The sequence below is a fragment of the Saimiri boliviensis genome, chromosome 13 (genome assembly GCF_048565385.1).
Source record: "Saimiri boliviensis isolate mSaiBol1 chromosome 13, mSaiBol1.pri, whole genome shotgun sequence".
Taxonomy (NCBI): Eukaryota; Metazoa; Chordata; class Mammalia; order Primates; family Cebidae; genus Saimiri; species Saimiri boliviensis.
The window spans coordinates 56,642,010-56,665,498 of NC_133461.1; the positions used below are offsets into that span (position 1 = coordinate 56,642,010).

The 23,489-nt window shown below is 36.1% G+C and overlaps 1 protein-coding gene across 4 annotated transcripts in view; it reads left to right on the forward strand.

Annotated features, from left to right (window-relative positions):
- Window positions 1-23,489, forward strand: part of LOC101051787 (rho-associated protein kinase 1) — a 167,831-nt gene that overhangs the window by 100,493 nt on the left and 43,849 nt on the right. For all 4 annotated transcript variants that reach the window (XM_003924789.4, XM_010335516.3, XM_074383705.1 and 1 more), the window contains 5 exons: window positions 917-965; window positions 8,242-8,377; window positions 9,924-10,015; window positions 10,119-10,365; window positions 22,172-22,278. In XM_003924789.4, coding sequence (XP_003924838.1) covers window positions 917-965; window positions 8,242-8,377; window positions 9,924-10,015; window positions 10,119-10,365; window positions 22,172-22,278 — 631 coding nt within the window. The remainder of the gene's footprint in view (window positions 1-916; window positions 966-8,241; window positions 8,378-9,923; window positions 10,016-10,118; window positions 10,366-22,171; window positions 22,279-23,489) is intronic.

Consider the following 23,489-nt stretch of genomic DNA (forward strand, 5'->3'; position numbering starts at 1 on the left):
GAATTACCGCTGCTAGATCTTGTGATTTAATATAGTAATAAGGAAGTACATGTACTACTGAATTACACATATTTTTTAAGTTTATTAGTATGTTTTAATATAATTGACTTCTTTTTTTTTTCTGAGATGAAGTCTCATTCTGTTGCTCAGGCTGGAGTTCAGTGGTGTTATCTCTGCTCCCTGCAACCTCTGCCTCTTGGGTTCTAGCAACTCTCTTGCCTCAGCTTCCCAAGTAGCTGGGATTACAGGCACCCACCACCATGCCTGGCTAATTTTTTTTTCCCCCTCAAGATGGAGTCTCACTCTGTTGCCAGGCTGGAGTGCAGTGGCACCATCTTGGCTCACTGCAGCCTCCACCTCCCGGGTTCAAGCGATTCTTCTGCCTCAGCCTCCTGAGTATCTGGGACTACAGGTGCGTCCACCACGCCCAGCTGATTTTTGTATTTTTAGTAGAGACAGGGTTTTACCATGTTGGCCAGGATGGTCTTGATCCCCCGACCTTGTGATTCGCCGCCTCAACTTCTCAAAAGTGCTGGCATTACAGGTGTGAGCCACTGTGGCTGGCCTTTTTTTCTTATTTTTAGTAGAGATGGGGTTTCACCATGTTGGCCAAGCTGGTCTTGAACTGCTGACTTCAGATGATCCACCTTCCTCAGCCTCCCAAAGTGCTTGGATTATAAGCGTGAGCCACTCCATCCAGCCTAACTGGCTTCTTTTAATCATACGTAATTTTTGTGCTTTAAAAAATACTATTTTGAAAAAAAGCGATAGGCTTCACTTGACTGCCAGAGAGATCCATGACACTAAAAAAGGATACAAAACTCTAGTTAAATGGAAAAATAAGGAATGTGAGTATTCAACACTGGGCAATAAAAAATAAATATATTTCTAATCTGTATTGCTTTTGTTTTTACAGAACCTCAAACATAAAACTAGACAAGATAATGAAAGAATTGGATGAAGAGGTACTTTTTGTTTTCTAATCAGAAGTTTCTTTTTTAAGATCCCTCTTTCACATTGTTTTGTTTCCTGAGAAAATTACATCTGAATTCTGTAGTTTGAAACACAAAACAGAGCCAGAGAATTGTGATGAAAGCCTCACCTTGGAACTGCAGGTTCAAGTGGTAACAGATTTGATTATACTTTAGTTTCCTTTGTACAATTTTATTCTACAGTCATATTGAAATTGTAGTATGTAAATTTCAGTTCAGTGGTTCTCCATGGTTGAAATGTGAGAAAGGAGCCAGAGAAGCAAGAAATCAGAAATTGAATCTCCAACTGTATCAGAAAGAGACAGACAAATAAGGAAAGGAGAGGAATACAGTTTAAAATGTTTTAAAAGGATTGACACTGACATAATCTCATGTAGTCAAATGGAAAATATATTGATTTTAGAACGTTCATCTTTTCCATGGTTACCTACCAAAATTTTTTTATTATCAGGAAAACATAAGCATTCATAATTCATGTTTGTTTACAAATATGTATTACATTTCCATTCCTCTTAGTCAAGTTCTAAGTATCTTTCTACTGTGTCTATGAGTCTCATGAAAAGAAATATACTCTCTATAGTCTTCTCCTAATCTATTACTTACTTTGTTCTTTTAAGATTTAATCTCTGATAGTTTTAATGCTGTGTTAATTTTTTCTTCCCTTATAGAATGGTATCTGTCAGTGGCTTGCTTTCTTTCATGTGTAACTTTGGATATCTGTAATCATCTGTGAAGATTGAGATAGCATTTGTTTTAAAACTTGCCTTTGTACTTAGCCTTAGCAGTTTATATTTGACTCTGGATGTTTAAGGAATCATTTTTTGCATATCTTCCACTTATATTTAACTTCTGAAACACAGATAAAATTCAGCTGTGCTAGATTTAAGTTACTCATTTTTCCAAATTAGAAATAGGAAAATTTGAGATATGAAATTAAAATAGTCCCACTTCTAGAAAAATGGAGTAAAAGTACCTTTTCCCTATTCCTCTCAGTAAGTACAGCTAAAAACCATAGACATTTAGCATAAAACAAACAAAAAGATTTTGAAAGGTGGAAAGAAGACAAACCAGCCTGGGTTACTTGCGTTCTGAGAAACAGCACATGAATGAATCTTCAGGGTGTTTTTTTTTTGGGTTTTTTTTTTTTTTTTTTTTTTTTTTTTTCCTGCATGTATCATAGACAGGGTGCCAGAGAAGCCAGCAACCTTGAAATATCAACAGTCACAGACAGACCTCCAAAAAATGCTAATATCCTTAGCCTAAAGACCAAGAAAGGAGCAGACTACCAAGTCAGAAAACTTACACAATCACTGCGATTTTTCAGCCAAACACCACAGAAAAAAGGTAGCCTTACTCTTAACAGCAAAGACTGAGTGGGAAGTCTACATTTTCATCTCCACTATACTGTAGCATAGCACACCCCAACTTCCAGTTAGAATAGTGTCAGAGAAGGCCCAGCAAAGGAATTTTCGTCTCCTGTGGGCAGTGACAAAGCTTCCCTCTCTCCCCAGACAGCATAGCAGAGACACCATTTGGAGGATCCACTCTTACACTTCCAGCTGGCCGTAATAGGGTGCCCCTGCCACTGCCTCCTGGGTTGGTATCAAAAGAGGCTTGGTAGGGAGTCAGAACTTTCACCACTGAAAATAACATAATGCAGTGTCGGTGGGACCACATAAGGAGCAGCCATGGTGCACTCAATGGAGGCCTGGTAGAGTGCCAAAACTCCTGTTTCTACCCAGCAGTGTTAAGGATTTGCTCCCCTTCCCACCTGAGGTGTCAGTAGAGGCGGAGTGGAAAACCTCGACTTCTACAAATTCTACCTGACAGAAAAGAGGCAGCAGCCCCTTAGTTCCACCAGAACAATGTCAGAGGAGACCTTTTAAAACAGATTTTAAATAAGATCCAGAATGTTGTAAGATAATGTCTAGGTTTTAATAGAAAACTACTCATCATATCAAAACTAGGAAAATTTTAACTGGAATGAGAAACAACAACTAATACCAACACTGAGATGACAGATATTAAAATTATGTGATAAGAATTTAAAGGATTCATCATCATAAATATGTTTCCGTGAGCAACTATAAACTTACAAACAAGCAAAAAAAGGGAAAGTCTCGAAAAGATGTAGACACTATAAAATAGAACTAACCAAAAATTATAATAACTGAAATAAAAATCTCAATAGATGATGTCAGCAGCAGAGGGAACACTGCAGAGGAACGAATAAGAGGCCATCAGCAGAGAACAGTAGAAATTATCCAGTGTGAACAACAGAGAAAATGGTCAGAAAAAAAGTGACAGAGCCTCCAGGACCTGTAGAACTATAGCAATACAGTTGTAGCATTTGTTTCACTTGGATTACTAAAGGAGGGGAGAAAGGGGGTGGGAAGAAATGATGACAGAAAATTCAACAAATTTGACAAAAGACCTGAACTGACAAACAAAAGACATAAACCTACAAGAAGCTTAGCAGGCCACAGAAAGTGTAAACCCAAAGATACCCACACCAAGACACAATAGTCAGAGTGTAAATCTCCAAGAAGCTTAGCAAACTGCAAAAAGCGTAAACCCAAAGATAGCCACACCAAGATGCAATATTCAGACTTATGAAAATTAATTACAAAAAGGAAGTTGTAAATACAGGACATATTTTACTAGAAAAGAAAGAATAGTGCAAGTAACAGCTGATTTCTTATCAGAAACCATTGAGGCCAGGAGGAAGTGGCATGACTTTTTCAGGTGCTGAAAAAACAAAAAACAAACTTATCAACCCAGAATTAATTCTATGTTAAATTAAAATATCCTTCTCAAATGAAAAGAAAATGACATTCTCTGATGAGGAAAAACTAAAAGAGTGTGTCACCAGCACACCTTCTGTAAAAGAATTGCTAAAGAAAATTCTCTAAACAGAAAGGAAATGATAAAAGAAGGAATCTTGGCCAGGCAGATTGGCTCATACCTGTAATCTCAACATTTTGGGAAGCCAAGATGGGCGGCTCACTTGAGGCCAGAAGTTCGAGACCAGGCTGGCCAATATGGCCACCTTTACTAAAAATAAAAAGTTAGCCAAGTGTGGTAGCATGGTTGTAATTCTAGCTATTTGGGTGGCTGAGGCTAGGAAATTGCTTGAACCTGGGAGGTAAAGTTGGAGTAAGTCAAGATCACACCACTGTACTCCAGCCTGGGCAACACAGCAACTCTGTCTCCAAAAGAAAAAGGAGGAATTTTGAATTACCAGGAATAAAGAAATAGTAAAATATGGGTAAATACATTTTTTTCTCCTCTTCATTTTTTTATATTAGACAGTTGAAGCAGAAATTATACTGTCTGATATGGTTCTCTGTGTATGCGAAGAAATACTTTAGACAATCATAAACAGAGTAATGGGTCATAAAGAAAGGTAAAGTTTTTAGATCGGTTGTGATGGCTTATGTCTTTAATCCCAGCACTTTGGGAGGCCAAGGCTGCCAGATTGCTCGAGCCCAGGAGTTCAAGACCAGCATGAGCAACAAAGCATAACCCCATCTCTACAAAAAAGTACAAATTAGGCATGGTGGTGCACAGCTGTAGTCCCAGCTACTAGGGAGGCAGAGGTGGGAGGATTGTTTGAGCCCAGGAAGTTAAGGCTGCAGTGAGCCATGAGCATGCCACTGCACTCCAGCCTGGGTGACAGAGTGAGACCCTGTCTAAAAAAAGAAAGAGAAGGTTTTAATACTTAAACTGGTAAGATGCAAATATCAGTAGAGTGCACTATATATGAAGCTATGCATATACAATGTAATATCTAGGGCAGCCACTGAAAAAGCCATGCAAGGAGATATATTCAAAAACGCCATAAGTAAATCCAAAGGATTGCTAAAATAATGTTCTAGTAACCCACGTAAAGGCAGGAAAGAAAATGTAGAAATAATAGAGATCAAACAAAAAAACAAAAATGGTAGACTTAACCCTAACATACTACCAATAATGACGTTAAATGGAAATTAAATGAAATGCCAATCAAAAGAGGTGGTAAGAGTAGATTTTTTAAAAATCCTCCATTTATACGCTATCTATCAGAAAATCTTCAAGTATAACAACATAGGCAAGTTGAATATCAGAAGATGGAAAGTGATAACATACAAATATTAAAAAGAAAACAGCAATATTGACAATATTAATACCAAATAAAGTAGACTTCAGAGCAAAGAAAATTATCCTGAGCATAGAGGAATATTGCATAATGGTAAGAGTCAATCCACCAAAAAGAAAGAAAGATCCTAACTGTTCACCAATGAAGCAAAAGTTAATAAAACTGAAAAAAGTAGACCAATGCATAATTGTTAGAGACTTCAACGCCCCTAAGAATCGGCAAACATAGGAGAACTCAACCACACTGTCAGACACCAGAATTTGTTCAACATTTATAGAACCCTACACTTAACAGTAGAATATACCTTCTTTTCAAGTGCATAAGGAACACACACCAAGGGAGACCACATCCCGAGCTATAAAACAAACACATTTGAAAGCATTGAAATCATACAGAGAGTTTCCTGACCAAAATATAATCAGATGAGAATAAATAACAGAAAAATTTGCAAACACATGGAAAGCAAACAATAAACTTCTAAATAATCCATAGGTCAAAGAAGTCTCAGTGAAAAAAATACATTGGAATGTTAATTGTGTCTCACAAAGCTGTTATGACTCTTCATCTTTAAAAAATATTTGAACAGTGAAGTGAAAATACGTCATCAAAATTTGTGAGATGCTGTTAACATAGTAATGAAGGTTAATTTATAGCACTAAATGCTTACCTTAGAAAAAAGGAAAAGTCTGAAATCAAAAATTTAACCTCCTACTTCTAGAAACTAGAAAAAGAAGAGCGAAATAAACCCAAAGCAAGCAAAAGGAAAGATAAGTAATGATAAGAGCAGAGATCAATGCAGTTAAAAGCAGAAAAACAATAGAGAAAATCAATGAGTCACAAAGCTGTGTGAAAAGATCAACAAAATTAACAAACCTCTAGCAGGACTGATAAAGGAAAAAGAGAGGACACAAATTACCAGTATGAGGAATGAAATAGGGCATATCACTGTGGACCATATAGGTATCAAAAGGATTCTCAGGAAATACTATGAACAGTTTTTAACACAATTGAGACATTTAAATGAAATGGACTACTCAAAAAACAAACTACCACAACTCATACAGTGTGAAATAGGTAATTTCAATAGCACTATATAAGTGTTAAGGAAAGTGAATCCATACTTTTTGAACTTTTTAGATAATATGGATGATAAACATGAACAGAGGTTCACATCATTAGTCATTTGGGAAATGCAAATTAAAACTACCATGAAATGTTTACTCCATAACCATAAGAAAAAGTAGATTTTAAAATTATATCAATAACTGATAAGGATGTGGAGAAACTAGATTGCTTGTACATGCAGATGGGGTTGTAAAATGGTACAGACATTCTGGAAAACGAATTGGCTGTGTTCCTGAAAAACGAAACATGTATCCACTATGTGACCCACCAGTTGTATTCTTGGATATTTATTCCAGAAAAATGACAATTCTCACAAAAACCTGTACCCTAATATTTGTAACAGCTCTATCTGTAATAGCAAAAAACTGAAAACAGCCAAAATGCCCTACAATAAGTGAATGGTTGAATAAACTTTAGTACATTTGTACCACGGAATACTCAGCTACAAGAAAGAATAAACTGTAGATACATAAAATACATGTTAATGGATGGATTTTTAAGAGCTTTATGTTGAGTTTTAAAAAAAAAGACCTACCTCAAAAAGTCATATATTGTATGGTTCCATTTATAAAACATTCTCAAAAAGACAAAATTACAGAAATGGAGAACCATTGATTGCCAGGGGTATGGATGCTGGGAGAACGGGGATGGGTGTGGCTACAACTAGTGACTGGAAAGAGATTGTTGTGATGACCAGTCCTGTTTCTTCACTGTGGTGATGCTTACATGAACCTACATATGTGACAAAATGATGGACTTGTTCCCACTTTATACCAGTGACAATTTCCGATTTTGTTATTGTGCTATTGTTATATATAATATATATTGGGGGTACCTGAGTGGGAAGGCACTTGGGACCTCTCTGATTGTCTTTGCAACTTTCTTTGAATGTATAATTATCTAAAAATTAAAAGTTAGAATGATAAACTTTTATAATCAGAAAGACCTTGAATGTTTTATGTCCGGTTTTCGCTTAAAGATGAGAAAGCCCAGAAACACTATAAAACAGATTTTCTAATATGGAGTCTTAAAAAGTGAAGCATCAAAGACAAGACTGGTAGTGGTAACTCAGAAACAGAAGATACATTTTTAAGTTGTGAAAAGTTGGGTATTATAGGCCAGGCATGGTGGCTCCTGCCTGTAATCCCAGTACTCTGGGAAGCTGTGATGGGTGGATCACCTGAGGTTAAGAGTTCAACACTAGCCTGGCCCACATGGCAAAACCTGTCTCTACCAAAAATACAAAAATTAGCTTGGTGCAGTGGTGCATGCCTGTAGTCCCAGCTGAGGGAGAATCGCTTGGAGGCAGAGGTTGCAGTGAGCCAAGATTGTACCACTGTACTCCAGCCTGGGCCGCAGAGTGAGAATCTGTCTCAAAAAACAAACAAAAAAAAAATGGTATTTTAATCTTCTCTCCTGTAGTTTCTAAATTAAGAATTTCCTTGATTGCTTTTTAATACAAACTGGTAGGTAGATACCTAGAACATCTTAGAAAGATAAAGCAACTTCTTGTTGACAGAGATAGGATTAAGGGAGACATAGAGGAAATGGTGAACTCACTGTACATTCTGTACCATCTATTACAGTTTGAGCTTTTCATCAATTATCAGATGATCCTTTCATATTTCACACCTTAAACTTGGGATTGTTAACAAGCCAAAATATTGGTAATATAATGCAATACAGTTCTCTTAAATTTAGAGAGTGTCTTTCTGTCTGTAAAGATTCACAGTGTTGTATTTTAAATTCTTGGAATCAGATGTCTGAAAATTTTTACCTATCAAGTTCAGATAAGGAGATTTCCCTATTTTCCTAAAAGGCAAGCTGCTTAGAAAGTTGTATTTGCAATACTATTTGCTTTTGAAACAAAACATTCATCTTAAATGTTGTATTTTTTTTTCCTTGTTTTTTTAAGAACATAGTACTCCCTTGAATGAATGATGAGAGTATTAATTGCAGTGGTAACTTTTATCATTGTAATTTCAGGGAAATCAAAGAAGAAATCTAGAATCTACAGTGTCTCAGATTGAGAAGGAAAAAATGTTGCTACAGCATAGAATTAATGAGTACCAAAGAAAAGCTGAACAGGAAAATGAGAAGAGAAGAAATGTAGAAAATGAAGGTAAATTGTCACTGCTTTTGAAAAATGGTAGAATTTCTAACACTGTCATGAGGTTGTCTTAAATTTAGTGTCCATGTTACATACATGAAGCTATAATTCTAAGAAGCTACAAACTTAAATAACCCAGGTATCAAGTTAAATTTATAATATATTAAAGTAAATAGTAAGTAGCATTTAACTAGAGTAGTGATTGTCATCATGATGTGCATACTGGAATCTCCTGGGAAGCTTTAAAGAGTACTAATGCCTAAATCCCAGCAATTCTAATTTAATTGGTTTAAATATGTGGCCTGAGTATCATTATTTTTTTACAAACCCCCTAGGTACCTCTAACAAGCAGCTGCATCTGAGAACTGCTAAACTAGGATTACATGTGTTTTAATGGCTGTGTTACATATATATTTTAAATACCTTTCTACACCCTTTGATGCAGTGATTTTACTTCCACAAGTTATTTACATACATACTCATATACTGCAAACTGATATATACACAAGGCAATTCATTGTAGCATTGTTTAAAATGGCAAAAAAATTGCTATATATGAAACATAATACATATATGAAACCTAAAGGTAATCAGTGGTGTAATTTTAATACATCTATGTGGTAGAATACTATGTGGCTTATAAAAAAGAATAAAACATCTCCTCAAATACTGTTATAAAACAATCTCTAAGATATATCTTTAAGTGACAAAAACAAAGTACAGATTGCTTGTGTTTAAAACAAGAGTACTTGTCTATATATGCTTAAATTAAATATACACTGGGGAGGAGAGCCAGTTAAGAGAGACTCAGAGGGAGCAGGAAGTTCAATTGAGAAAGGAAGACTTATTCTATACTGTCTACCATTTGGTACCCTTTAAATTTTGTACCATTATTAAGATATTGAACTATCAAGCAATTAAACTATTGAAAAATAATGTTAAAACTAGCTTTGCGGGCCGGGCACGGTGGCTCAAGCCTATAATCCCAGCACTTTGGTAGGCCAAGGCGGGTGGATCACGAGGTCAAGAGATCGAGACCATCCTGGTCAACATGGTGAAACCCCGTCTCTACTAAAAATACAAAAAATTAGTTGGGCATGGTGGCGCGTGCCTGTAATCCCAGCTACTCAGGAGGCTGAGGCAGGAGAATTGCCTGAACCCAGGAGGCAGAAGTTGCGGTGAGCGGAGATCGCGCCATTGCACTCCAGCCTGGGTAACAAGAGTGAAACTTCGTCTCAAAAAAAAAAAAAAGAAAGAAAGAAAAACTAGCTTTGCAACATTACACTAACAGAGTGATCTTATAAAGGGAATTAAAAAGTTTGAGATTTACAACAGTGAGAAGAAATCTGTTTTTGCACTCTGTATTATAAAATGATGAATTCTACTTTTTGATGAATTTAAAATGCAAGAACTTCCAAATTGGAATTTGGCTTTGGGAGTAGACCTAATGTAGCTGACTATTATGGCCTAAGACTAAATGTCATTTTTTAAAAAGGTATTTCTATGTTTCCCCTATGAAAATTTTGTGATTTCTATGTATTATTCTTTCATTTTCTAGTTTCTACATTAAAGGATCAGTTGGAAGACCTAAAGAAAGTAAGTCAGAATTCACAGCTTGCTAATGAAAAGCTGTCACAGTTACAAAAGCAGGTAAGTGTTTCAAATGAGGTTCCTTTTTAAAGAAAATTATGGTTCATTAAATTTTATTGTACTTTGGTCAGAAACCTATTTTCTTGCTTTCTTTTTTAAATAGCTAGAAGAAGCCAATGACTTACTTAGGACAGAATCGGACACAGCTGTAAGATTGAGGAAGAGTCACACAGAGATGAGCAAGTCAATTAGTCAGCTAGAGTCCCTGAACAGAGAGTTGCAAGAGAGAAACCGAATTTTAGAGAATTCTAAGTCACAAACAGACAAAGATTATTACCAGCTGCAAGCTATATTAGAAGCTGAACGAAGAGACAGGGGTCATGATTCTGAGATGATTGGAGACCTTCAAGGTAATACTTTTTCTTCTATATATACAAGGTAAAATATGCATAACATGAAATTTACTATAACATTTTAACCATTTTTATGTATACAGTTCAGTGGGGTTAAATACAGTTCACAGTATATGTAACCATCATCATATAAGTAGAATCAAACAGTGTTTGTCCTTCTGCGTCTGGCTTTTTTCACTTAGCACAGTGTCTTCAAGGTTTCTATCCATGTTGTATGTGTCAGATTTTCCTTTCTTTTTAAGGCTCAGTAATATTTCATGGTATGTGTATACCACATTTTGTTCATCCACTCATCTATCAATGGAAGAAATATTTTATAATTTTTAATTGTTAAAAAATATGTAACATAAAATTTACCATCTTCACCATTTGTAAGTCTAAGTTAATATATTTATGATCATATTACCCTCATAAAGAAAATAACTTTGGTGAAACCAGAAATGATTGCATTCTTTTTTATTTTTTATGTTTTTTTGAGATAGGAATTTGCTCTGTTGCCCAGGCTGGAGTGCAGCGGCATGATCACAGCTCACTGCAGCCTTGAACTCCCGAAGTCAGGCAATTCTACCTCAGCCTCCGGGGACTACAGGTTCATGCCACCATGCCCAGCTAATTTTTGTAGAGATGAGGTTTCACCGTTTTGCCCAGGCTGGTCTCAAACTCCTGGGCCCAAGCAATCTGCCCACCTTGTCCTCCCAAAGTGTTGGGATTATGGGTGTGGAGACACCACCCCATGCCAGCATTCTTTCTTTTTAGGATAATGCCTACATTTGTACCATGTTGTAATTTCTTCACCCTCATAGGCACCCCTTTGGGGTAGGTAATGTGGATATTTTTCAGTTTTACAGATAAATTAACCAAGAACTTCATTTAAAAACATGCCTACTTCATAAAGGTTTTACTCAAAGTGAGACTAATCCAAGCAAAGAGAATTACCACTGTTAAAACCTTGGAATTCCTCATGTATTGTTGGTAGTAATAGAAACTCAATTGCAGAAATAGAATCCCATTACACATTAAAAATTAGATACTTGGGAAGGTTTGAGCTGGAGATATTAACAGTCTTTGTGAATCTAAGAGGCAGAAGATTGAGTATAACTAACAGTGAATAAATGAACAATTTTAAAATAGTAATAAAATTCAGTTTATTTTCCAAAAGATTCCTGGCTTTACCTACTCACATATTTTTCTATTTTCTATTCCTGTTAGCAGCACCATCTATACTACCTAATCAAAACAGATATGCATGGAAGTTGCCAGATCTCTCAAGAAAAAATTGGAGGGAGGAGTTCATTTTAACCTTAGTTAGAGATGGGAACATAGTTTCAGGTCCCTTGGGGCTTGATGATTAGCTATAATTCAGTGGAGAGAGGTCAGGGTCAGCTTTTGTGACTAAGGAAACAGAAAATAGGATCTCCTGTTGGTTTTTAGCTGAGGAGTGTTGTGCAATGTTATTTCTCAGGGACCAGACTTAAAATAGATCTGAATATAACTGAAAAAGTAACCATTTTATATGTAGTAGGAAAGTCTCAGTCTTGATTTCCTTAAATTATTTGCCTTGGCCTTTTTATACAGCTTATTAACCATGTGAAAGTCTCTTCATCTCCTTTCTTTATCTTTAAACTAGGGAGATAAGAATAGGTTGCCTCTGTAGATTCTTCCAATTCTAAAATTCTTGTAAGTTTGTGATTTGTGTGTGACTAAGCTTTGAGCTCCTTGCTTCAGAGGCAGAGCCCATCTATTTATCCACAGTGGTTTTTAACTGAATCTATTTTTTAGATATCAGTTGAAAGTTAAGTAAAATTCGTAGCATGATTTATTGTTAGTTTATCCTTCTTAATGTTTCCTTTGTTTAGTTTGGAATTTAAATGTGAATCGAAGCTCACATACACTAAAATAATATATATAACTTAAGTGAGTTTCAACATACATATAAAAGTGCTTTCTGGTTTTTTAAAAACAAAATCACAAGGTTGGCTGGGTGTGGTAGCTTACACCTGTAATCCTAGCACTTTGGGAGGCCACGGTGGGTGGATCACAAGGTCAGGAGATTGAGACCATCCTGGCTAACACAGTGAAACCCCGTCTCTACTAAAAATATGAAGAATTAGCTGGGCATGGTGGCATGCACCTGTAGTCCCAGCTACTCAGGAGGCTGAGGCAGGAGAATTGCTTGAACCTGGGAGGCAGAGGTTGCAGTCAGCTGAGTTTGTGCCACTGTACTCCTGCCTGGACGACAAAGCAAGACTCTGTCTCAAAAAAAAAATAATAAAAGAAAGAAAAAAAAAGTCACAAGATTTATATTAATCTTTTCTGGTCTTTAAGAACTTTCGGGTCTCTCAAATAAATTTAGTTTGGTATGGTGGGCTTCTAGCAGAGCCTTGCTTATTATTCATTAATGGAATGTCCGCCATATATGATCTCTGTTGCATAGTCTTTTTTTATTTTTTACTTTTTGTAACTCTTTAAAGTATAAAAACCATTCTACCTTCAGGCCTGTACAGAAACAGACTGCAGGCCTGACATTTGCCAGTACCTGAACTAGTGAAACAATAAGGCTGCAACTGATTGCAGGGAAAGTTTCCAAAAGTTCAGGCTACAGAGTCTTAATGAAAGTGATCAAAATGTTATGGAGGATTGAAATTTTTAACTGAATGTATAAGCTTTCATCTAGTAAGTTTATCTGTGATTCTTCAGATTGAAAGTCAAAAAACAACTTTTTTAAATTAACCATTTTATTTTTTTGTTCTTTTATTTTTGTTGTTGTTAAATTAACCATTTAAAAAAATCTTTTTCTTAAAAAAAATTGCTTAGAACCAGAATTACTTCAGATACTGGATTTTGGTGATTTGAGAATATTTGTATTGTATATCCTTACCAGTTGAGTATCCCATATCTGAAATCCTTGAATATCATGTCAGTGCCCAAAAAGTTTCAAAATTAGGAGCATTGGGGATATTTGGATTTTCCAGTTAAGGATGCCTAACCTGTACTATAGCAACCTCTTGTGTACTCCTCATTTAGCTTCAAAAATCTTGATTTGGTAGCCAGTCCTGTTTCATTTTATCCTCTACTTCCCCTTCCCAGTCCTCTGACACTGAATTATTTTGAAGCACTTACCAGGCACCACATTTTCCTTTTGTTAATACATCCTAATTTGTAAATATTTCATTATCTTAAAGATAGGGACTTTTTGAAAAAGACAAACATAACTGCAGTGTCACTATTAAAGCTAGAAAATAAGTGATAGTTATTTAATATTGTAAAACATCTAATCAGTGCTTAAATTTTTCTAGTAGTCTCATAATTTGGTTTTATTATTGCATTTATTTTGCTTGAATTAGGATCCAAAATTTGCACAATTGCATTTCATTAATATTTCCCTTGTTCATTTTAATCTGCATTTTCCTCCTCCTCTTTGTGTTCTTTGTAATCTCTTTTTGCTGTTATTTGTGGTTGAATAAACCAGGTTTTCTTTTATCCTATGAATGGCTCCCATTCTGAATTTTACTGATTTCCTCTGCTGATATTATTTAGCATGTTGCTCTGTCTCCTGTAGTACTTTAAACTAGACATTAGATCTAGAGATAGTGATCTACTTCAGGTAGGACTTTGGCAAGAATACTTGCAAGTAGTAATCTGGGCTGAGTATGTTGGCTCACACCTGTAAAACCAAAATTTTGGAAGGCTGAGGTGAGTGGATCTCTTGAGCCCAGGAGTTGGAGACCAGCCTGAGCAACATGATGAAACCCCATCTCTATGAAAAATATAAAAATTGGCCAGGCATGGTGGCACACACCTGTAGTCCTAGCTACTTAGGAGACTTAGGTGGAGGATTGCTTGAGCCCGGGGGACGGAAGTAGCAGTGAGCTAAAATCGTGCCACTATACTTCAGCCTGGGCAACAAAGTAAGACCCTGTCTCAAAAACAACAGCAAACAAATAAACAAACGAACAAAAACAAATGAAAAACCATAAAGTCTAGCTGTATCTTTTTGTGGTGTTAGTAGCCATTGATGATCATTGCCTAAGTCCTTTGTTTCTATAGGAGTTTGCATTGGTAATCATCTATTTTTATCCTTCCTCCTTCGTTTGTTAATTGGAATTCTACTCTAGAGATAAACATTTCCTCATCAATTATATAGTAGTTATTTTGAGGTACAGCTTATAAAAGAAAGGTTAAATACTTGACTCTTTGTCAGTTTTCAGAACAGTGAGTTATTTCCCAGACATCCTGCAAATATGATTAGTGAATTTTTAAAATACATTTATGAACTCAAAAATTTAAATATATTTAATATATGTTAGCCCTTTGCATTATCTTAATGATGCTCACTCGAAGCTTAGTGTGAATTCTTTAAGTTTAGACGCTACCCTAGTAGTCTTGGATAGCATCCTTGCTTTTTGGTATGCATGGATTTTCCAGGATTATTTTTTGTCCCAAACCTGGAATCACACATTTGCCTAGGAACTCTACTTCCTTAAGCATGTAACATTCCAGGTCTATAACCCAAATTCTATGGGTACTCACTACTGTTGGGTTGGTCAATGTTTGTAAGCCATTTTAATGGAAAGAGGTAGGAAACAACTTTTTTTATTACTAATTTCTTATTTATTGTGATCAGAAACTATTAAGATTTCTACTCTTAACGATTTTTTTTCTGGCTTAGTTTATAAAGGATTTTTGCATTTCACTGTTACATAGCATTTGAAAGTTGTCAGTTTTTGTATGTAGCATCTTCTTGGGTGAACAGTTGATCAGTTTTCTAGTGTAATCCATCAGTTTTCTAAGACCATATTCTTTGTCTCTTCTGTCAAATTTTAAAACATGTTTTCAGAGTTTTCACTATCATTGTGGGTTTTTCTCATATCCTCCCACCTCCTTGTATTTCTAACAGCTTTTGCTGACTATATTTTTTAATTAAGGTGAAATTCTTGTAACAAAAAGTTAACCATTTAAAAATATACATTCAAAATGTTGTACAAATACCTCCACTATGTAATTCCAAAACATTTCATTTTGTGTTTTAAAATGTGTCTTCATCTGGTTTAGGTATCAAGGTAATACTGGCCTTGTAGAATGAGTTTGGAAACATTCTCTCCTTCTCTGTTCTTTGGAATAGTTTGAGTAAGATTGTTACTTGTTCTTTAAATGTTTGGTAAGAGCCAGATGCTGTGGCACACATTTGTAATCCCAGCACTTTGGGAGGCTGAGGCAGGCAGATCACTTGAGGTGAGGAGTTTGAGACCAGCCTGGCCTGGCCAATATGGTGAAACCCCATCTCTACCAAAAATACAAAAAATAGCTGGGGATGGTGGTGCATGCCTGTAATCCCAGCTACTCAGGAGGCTGAGGCAGGAGAATTGCTTGAACCCCGGAGGCGGAGGTGGCAGTGAGCCGAGATTGCACCACTGCACTCCAGCCTGGGCAACAGAGCAAAACTCTCTCAAAACAAAAAACAACAAACAAACAAACAAACAAAAAACAATGTTTGTTTAAAATTTAGCAGTGAAGTCATTCAGTCTTGGACTTTTATTTGCTGGAAGACTTTTTATTACAGCTTAGATTTCATTAGTTGTTATTTGTCTGTTTAGGTTTTGGATTTCTTCATGGTTCAATCTTGGTAGGCTGCATGTGTCTAATTTTATTATTTATTTTCTTCGACTAATTTTGGGTTTGGTTTGCTCTGGCTTTTCTAGTTGTTTAAGATGTATCATTGTTTATTGAAAGTTTTTCTACCTTTTTGATGCAGATCTTGAGAGCTATAAGCTTTCCTGTTAGTACTGCTTTCGCTGTATCCCATAGGCTTTTATATGTTTTGTTTTCATTATCATTTGTTTCAGGAAATATTTTGATTTTCTTCTTAATTTCTTCTTCATTCCACTGGTCACTCAGGAGCTTATTCTTTAATTTCCAGGTATTTGTTTCATTTCAAAAATTCCACTTATTATTGATTTCTAGTTTTGTTTCATTATGGTCAGAGAGGATAGAGATATGATGTAATTTTACTTCTTTTGAATTTTTCAAGACTTACTTTGTGGTCTAACATATGGTCTGTTTTTGAAAATGATCCTCATGCTCAGGAGAAGAATGTATATTCTGCAGCTGTTGGATGAGATGTTCCATAAATATTTATTAGGTCTATTTGATCTATAGTGCAGATTAAATCTGATGTTTCCCTTGTTGATTTTCTATCCAGACGATCTGTCCAGTGCTGAAAGTGAGGTGTTGAAGTCCCAGTACTGGGGTCCATCCCTCTCTTTAGCTCTAACAATATCTGCATTATATGTCTGGTTGCTCCAATGTTCGGTGCATCTGTATTTACCATTTTTATATTTTCTTGCTGAACTGACCCCTTTATCGTTACATTATGACCTTCTCTGTGCCTTTTTATAGTTTTTGTCTTGAAATCTATTTTGTCTGATACAAGTATAACTACTACTGTTCTTCTTCTTCTTCTTTTTTTTAATTGGCATGGAATATCTGTTTCCATCCCTTTGTTTTCTCTGTGTATGTCTTTGTGTATCTTTAAACGTGAAGTGTGTTTCTTGTAGGCAGCAGATCACTGGGTCCTTTTTTTTTTTTTTTCTTTGTTTTTTGGTCCATTCAGCCATTCCTTGTCTTTCCATTGGGCAGTTTAGTTCATCTAGGGACATACTCTTGCCATTTTGTTATTTGTTTTGTGATTGTTTTATGGTCTTCTCTTCCTTCTTTCTTTCCTTCCTGTTTTCTTTTAATGAAGATGATTTTCTCTGTTGATAGTTTTTAATTTCTTGCTTTTTATTTTTTGGATATCTACCTGTTGTATGTCTTTTGATTTGAGGTTACCATGAGGCTTGCAAATAATATCCTCTAACCCATTCTTTTAAACTGATGATGACTTAACAGTGATTGTATTAACAAACTAACAAGCAAAGAGAAAATGAATACAAGCTCTACACTTTAACCTAGTCCCCTGCTTTTTAACTTTTCGTTGTTTCTATTTATATATTATTGTGTCTTGGAAAGTATTGTAGTTGTTATTTTCAGTCAGTTCTTTTAGTCTCTCTACTCAAAATATGAATAGTTAATACATTGCAATTATAGTGTTACAGTAGTGTTTTTCAGTGTACTTATTAGCCTGTGGCCACCACCCTTGGAACTGTGCTGCATCAGATCTGAAGCCTTAAACCTTCTTGTGCTTGAATATTAATATGTTTCTCTAGGTTTGGGAAATTCTGTATTATTATTCTTTGAGTAAGCTTTCTACCCCTGTCTCTCTTTCTGCCTCCTCTTTAAGGCTAATAACTCTCTTTTGAGGCTATTTTCTAGATCTTATATGCATGCTCTATTCTTTTTCATTCTCTTTTGTTTCCTCTCACTGTATTTTCAAATAGCTTGTCTTCAAGCTCATTAATACTTTCTTCTGCTTAAACATTTCTGCTGAAAAGAGACCCTGATGCATTCTTCAGTATGTCAGTTGCATTTTTTCAACTCCAGAATTTCTGCTTGATTCTTTGTACTTGTTTAATTTTCTTTGTTAAGATTGGATGCTGAATTCCTTCTTTTTTTAGTCTTGAATTTCTCTGATTTTCCTCAAACTAGCTGTTATAAATTCTCCGTCTGAAAGGTCATGTATCTCTGTCTCTCCAGGATTGGTCCCTGGCACCTTATTTAGTTCCTTTGGTGAGGTTATGTTTTCCTGAATGGTCATGATGCTTGTGGATGTTTGTCCGTGTCTGGGTATTGAAGAGAGGTATTTATTGCAGTCTTTGCAGTCTGGGGTTGTTTGTACCTGTCCTTCTTGGGAAGGCTTTCCAGGTATTTGAAGGGACTTGGGTGTTGTGATCTAAGTTTTTGGTTACTTTAGCCATATCTGCATTAGGAGGCACCCTAAGCCCAGTAATAATATGGTATTACCTCTTAGAGGTACCACGTTGGTGATCTTGGGTAAGGAGGCACCCTAAGCCCAGTAATAATATGGTATTACCTCTTAGAGGTACCACGTTGGTGATCTTGGGTAAGATCTGGAAGAATTACCTGTATTATCATGCAGAGACTCTTATTCTCTTCTGTTTTTCCCAAACAAATGGAATCTCTCTGTGCTGAGCTACCAGGGAGAGGTGGGGAAGGGGTTACACAATCACCCTTGTGGCCACCACCACTGGAACTGCACTGGTTCAGACCTGAAGCCAGCACAGCACTGGGTCTCACCTAATACCTGCAGTAACTACTACTTGGCTATACTGCCTATGTTCACTCAAGGTCCTAGAGCTCTGTAACTCTATAATTAGCAGGTGATGAAGCCAACCAGGCTTGTGTCTCTCCCTTCAGGGTGGTGAGCTCCCCCTTGCCTCTGGTGGATCCATACATCCCATGTGGGAACCAGGGCCTGAGTTAGCAATCCCATTACTGGGTATATATCCAAAGGATTATAAATCATTCTACTACAAGGACACGTGCACACGAATGTTCATTGCAGCACTGTTTACAATAGCAAAGACCTGGAACCAACCCAAATGCCCAACGATGATAGACTGGATAGGGAAAATGTGGTACATATACACCATGGAATATTATGCAGCCATCAAAAAACGATGAGTTCACGTCCTTTATAGGGACATGGATGAACCTGGAAACCATCATTCTCAGCAAACTGACACAAGAGCAGAAAATCAAACACCGTATATTCTCGCTCATAGGCGGGTGTTGAACAATGAGAACACATGGACACAGGGAGGGGAGCACTACACACTGGGGTCTGTTGGGGGGAAATGGGAGAGGGGCGGGGGGTGGGGAGGTGGGAAGAGATAGCATGGGGAGAAATGACAGATACAGGTGAGGGGACGGAAGGCAGCAGAGCACACTGCCATGTGTGTACCTATGCAACAATCTTGCATGTTCATCACATGTACCCCAAAACCTAAAATGCAATAAAAAAAAAAAAGGAAAAAAAAAAAAAAAAAAGTGGGAGCTAATCTATTAGGATGAAAAGGCACAAGAATGCTATAATAGACTTCGGGGATTCTTGGGGGAGAGCTGGGAGAAGAGTTAGGGATAACAGACTACACACTGGGTACAGTGTACACTGCTTGGGTGATGGGGGCACTAAAAATCAGAAAATCCAGAAATTACCACTCGAGAACTTAACTGTGTAACCAAAAACCACTGTACACCCCCAAAACTGTTGTAATAAAACTTTTTGAAAATAAAACAAAACAAAAAAAAAAAAAAAAAAAAAAAAAAAGGAAATCTTAGGAATCTACCTGGTGCTCTGTTCTACTGCAGCTTAGTTGGTACTAAGCCACAGGTCAAAGTCCTTCCCATTCTTCCCTCCCCATTCCACAAGCAGAAGAGTCCCTCCCCATGGCCACCACTGCTCCAGACCCACAGCAAATGTTCCCTGGTGACTGCTGATGTTGATTCAAGGCCTCAGGACTCTTCAGTCAGCTTGTGGTGGATGCTGCCAGACTTGAGACTCTCCCTTCAGGGCAGTGAGCTACCCTCTGGCCCAGAGCAGGTCCAGAAATGCCATCCAAGAACCAAGACCTAGAATTGGGAACCCCAAGAGCCTGCTTGGTGCTGTATCCCACTGTGTCCAAGTTGATACCTAAGCTGATTTTTGGTTCTTTTGAAGGGAATTTTTTGTGCAAGTGATTGTTCAATTTGGTGTTCCTGCAGGGAAAACAATCAGTGGAGGCTTCTATTTGGCCACCTTGCTCTGCCTCCGCCTATTTTATTTTTAATTGACACGTAATAATTGTACGTACTTATGGGATATTTTTGTATGTGTACACAATGTGTAATGATTAAATTAGGGTAATTAGCATATCCATCTCCTCAAACATTGATCATTTCTTTGTGGTGAGAACATTCAAAATCGTCTCTCCTAGCTGCTTTGAAATACGCAGTATGTTTTGTTAACTATAGTCAACCTACGCGTGGTGGGACCATTTTCACTCTTCAGTGCTGCTTTTAGATAAGCAAGAGGACTTAATTTCTTGTATTTGATGTAGTCCAGTGTATCTAGTTTTTTCTTTATTGCTAGTGCGGTTTTTTGTTTGGCCTATCGAAAAAGTCTTTGACTAGATTATGAAGATATCTCCTATTAGCTTTTAGAAATTTTATTGTTTTAGTCAACTTAGATTATGATACCTGGTGTTTTTACCCTTATTCCTCCCACTATGTTTTTATATTTTCTGTAGATAAAGCTTCTTTGCTTTCACGTATTACACAGGCAAGTTCTAGTTTATTTTCAGCAGTTCTTTTCAGACAGACTAAATGAGGAAAATAAACTATACTTAATTTGTCTCTTTCGTGTGGTTGTTAGTAATCTTTCATGGATTCAACCTATACAGTTTTATTATCTTCTTAGGAGTTGGTTTATAGTAAGCTACTTCAAAAATTCAAAGCTTAATTCGAATTAATATCTTTGTACAGATTTTAAAAAATAATGTTTAAAACAGATTTTCTCCTGGAACTGCTGGGTTCATGCGATCCTCACACCTCAGCTTCCCAAGTAGTTGGAACTACAGGCTTGTGCCACCACGCCCAGCTAATTTTTGTATTTGAGACAGGGTTTCACCATGTTGCCTAGGCTGATCTCAAACTCCTGCGCTTAGGCAATCTGCCCATCTCGACCTCCCAAAGTGCTGGGATTACATATGTGAACCACTACACCTCGCCTATTTTAAAGATAATTATATCATATATTTGTTAAGTTATAATTTCTAAATAGCACTTTAACATTTAAACATCTTGGCACATTTGCTTTATCTCTATCCATGCAAATATACACATACTCTGTATACATTTTGGTCAGTGATTTGAAAGGAAGCAGCAGATGTTTCTTTCTCCTGCATGAATATGTTCCAACATGAAAATATCGTGTGTGTGTAAATAAATTCATTGTTCTCTAGATTCTTGAACTAATATAGCAGATATGCATTATTTGGTGCCAAAGATTTAATATATGTTTATTAAAGAACTACTTTAGAAACCCTGAAATATGGGAGGTGAATAGAGTACATTTGAGAGTGGGGTGAGTATAGTCAGTCAAACTGTACTTGAGTAGTACAGAATTTTTACTGGCCCTTCAGGTACTTCATTTTCCTTGTCCTAGGACACTTTGAATCACAAAATATGAAAATATAGTTTTTATTTTATACTAGACAATATAAATATATTCACTTAAGTTAGATTCTACATATATTAAATTTGCGTGTTTATTAAATACTTTATGCCTTAAAAACCTGTAAGGGGAAGCATGTTTTAATGAGTAGACAATTACTAAATCTATGAGTTACTGCCATTGCATGACATGAACATCAGGTAAATTAAAACTAAACTTTGTTAGAGTACTTGAATTCCTTAAAAACTTAGTTTTCTATGAAAATAGAATTTGGCTCCATAAAAGTAATTTTATTAAACACTTTGAGGAGTGTCTGGTACATGCGGGCCACTTAATAAATACTTGCCTTTATTAACTAAAAGCTCTCACCTTTAATGTGGTTAGAAATAAGGACTTGGATTTGATTTCTAGCTCAAGCTGAGGCTTTGTCTCTTTGGCTACTTGTAAATAAGGAATATGTACTACATTATATCCAATTAGCATTAACATTTTAATTCTGTGTCTTGTGTTTATTGTGCATACCACCAAAAAAGCACTTAATAAATTTTATCTGATCAGGAAACTGAATATAGTAAAAAAAAAAAAAAAAAAAAAAAAGCAAAACGAAAAACACATTTTTAAAAAACTAAATTGTCACACTTAACAAAAAGTCTTTCAACGACTGCAGACTTGAACTTTTTTCTCATTTGATAGCTCGAATTACATCTTTACAAGAGGAGGTCAAGCATCTCAAACATAATCTTGAAAAAGTGGAAGGAGAAAGAAAAGAAGCTCAAGACATGCTTAATCACTCAGAAAAGGTAAATGATTTAACATATACCAACTATGACATGGTAATTACTGATTATCATTGACTACAAGGTGGTTTTATAAAATAGCATTTATTCTTAAAGTTAATGTTTATATAGTTAACATTTCTAAAAGTTTTTATGTTTGATTGGTTGGTATGTGGGGATGTATGTATGTCTTATTTAGGGTTTTGTTAATTGTTACTTTTGTTTGGTTTTACCCCAGAAAGCATTAGATGTTTCATGTTAGTTAACAGATCATCACAGATTCCTTTGGTTTGGAAATACCTTTTTATAAAGTATGTTTCCCTATTTTCTTTGTTCATGAGTAAGATGAATGTGTTGTGAGGCCTTATGAAGAAGGAAAACAACAGATCAGTACATGGTAGACGATGAGTGCTTGTTCTGTTTTGTTACAGTTAGCAAAATAGAAAAGAGCATAAAGTGATTGGCATTTAGAATTTTCTTAACAATAAAAATTTCATTGGTTATTGTCTTTTACATACCTTGTTAAGTAAGAGTTATATAGATGATATAGAGATACAGCTCTCACTTTTTCAAAGCCTGTTTGAAATGTTGGAGGTTCAATAGAACCTCATGTAAATTATCAGAAAAGCCACTATTTCTCTTGTCCTTTGGACGTGTTTTGTCACAATTAGAATAGTTTTTGATATCCAAACTGGTGTAAATGTGGACATAGGATAAAAGAAGGAAGAGGAGAAAAGGATACCCAAACAGAAATGGAACATGTTTTGACTCATTTTTCCTTTCTGTGTCAATGGCTTGCCACAGGATGATTTTTTTTTTTTTTTTTTTGGTGAAAGCCAAGTAAATGTGGATATAGATGCAAATGTAAAGAAAGATCGTTTAATATGGTTTTTAAAAGTGGTAGCAGGCCAAGCAAGGTGGCTCATTTCTGTAGACCCAATATTTTGGGAGGCTGACAGAGGAGGATTGCTTAAGCCCAGGAGTTTGAGAATAACCTGGGCAATGGAGTGAGACCCTATCTCTACAAAAAAAAGTTTAAAAATTAGCCCGGTGTGGTGGCATATGCCTGTAATACTAGCTACTCTGGAGGCTGAGGCTGGAGGATAGCTTGAGCCCAGGAGCTCAAGGCTTCAGTGAGTTAAGAAAGTGCCACTGCATGCTGGCCTGAGTGACAGAGTGAGACCTCATATCTTTAAAAAAAAAAATAAAAAATAAAAATAAAAAAAAAAAAATCA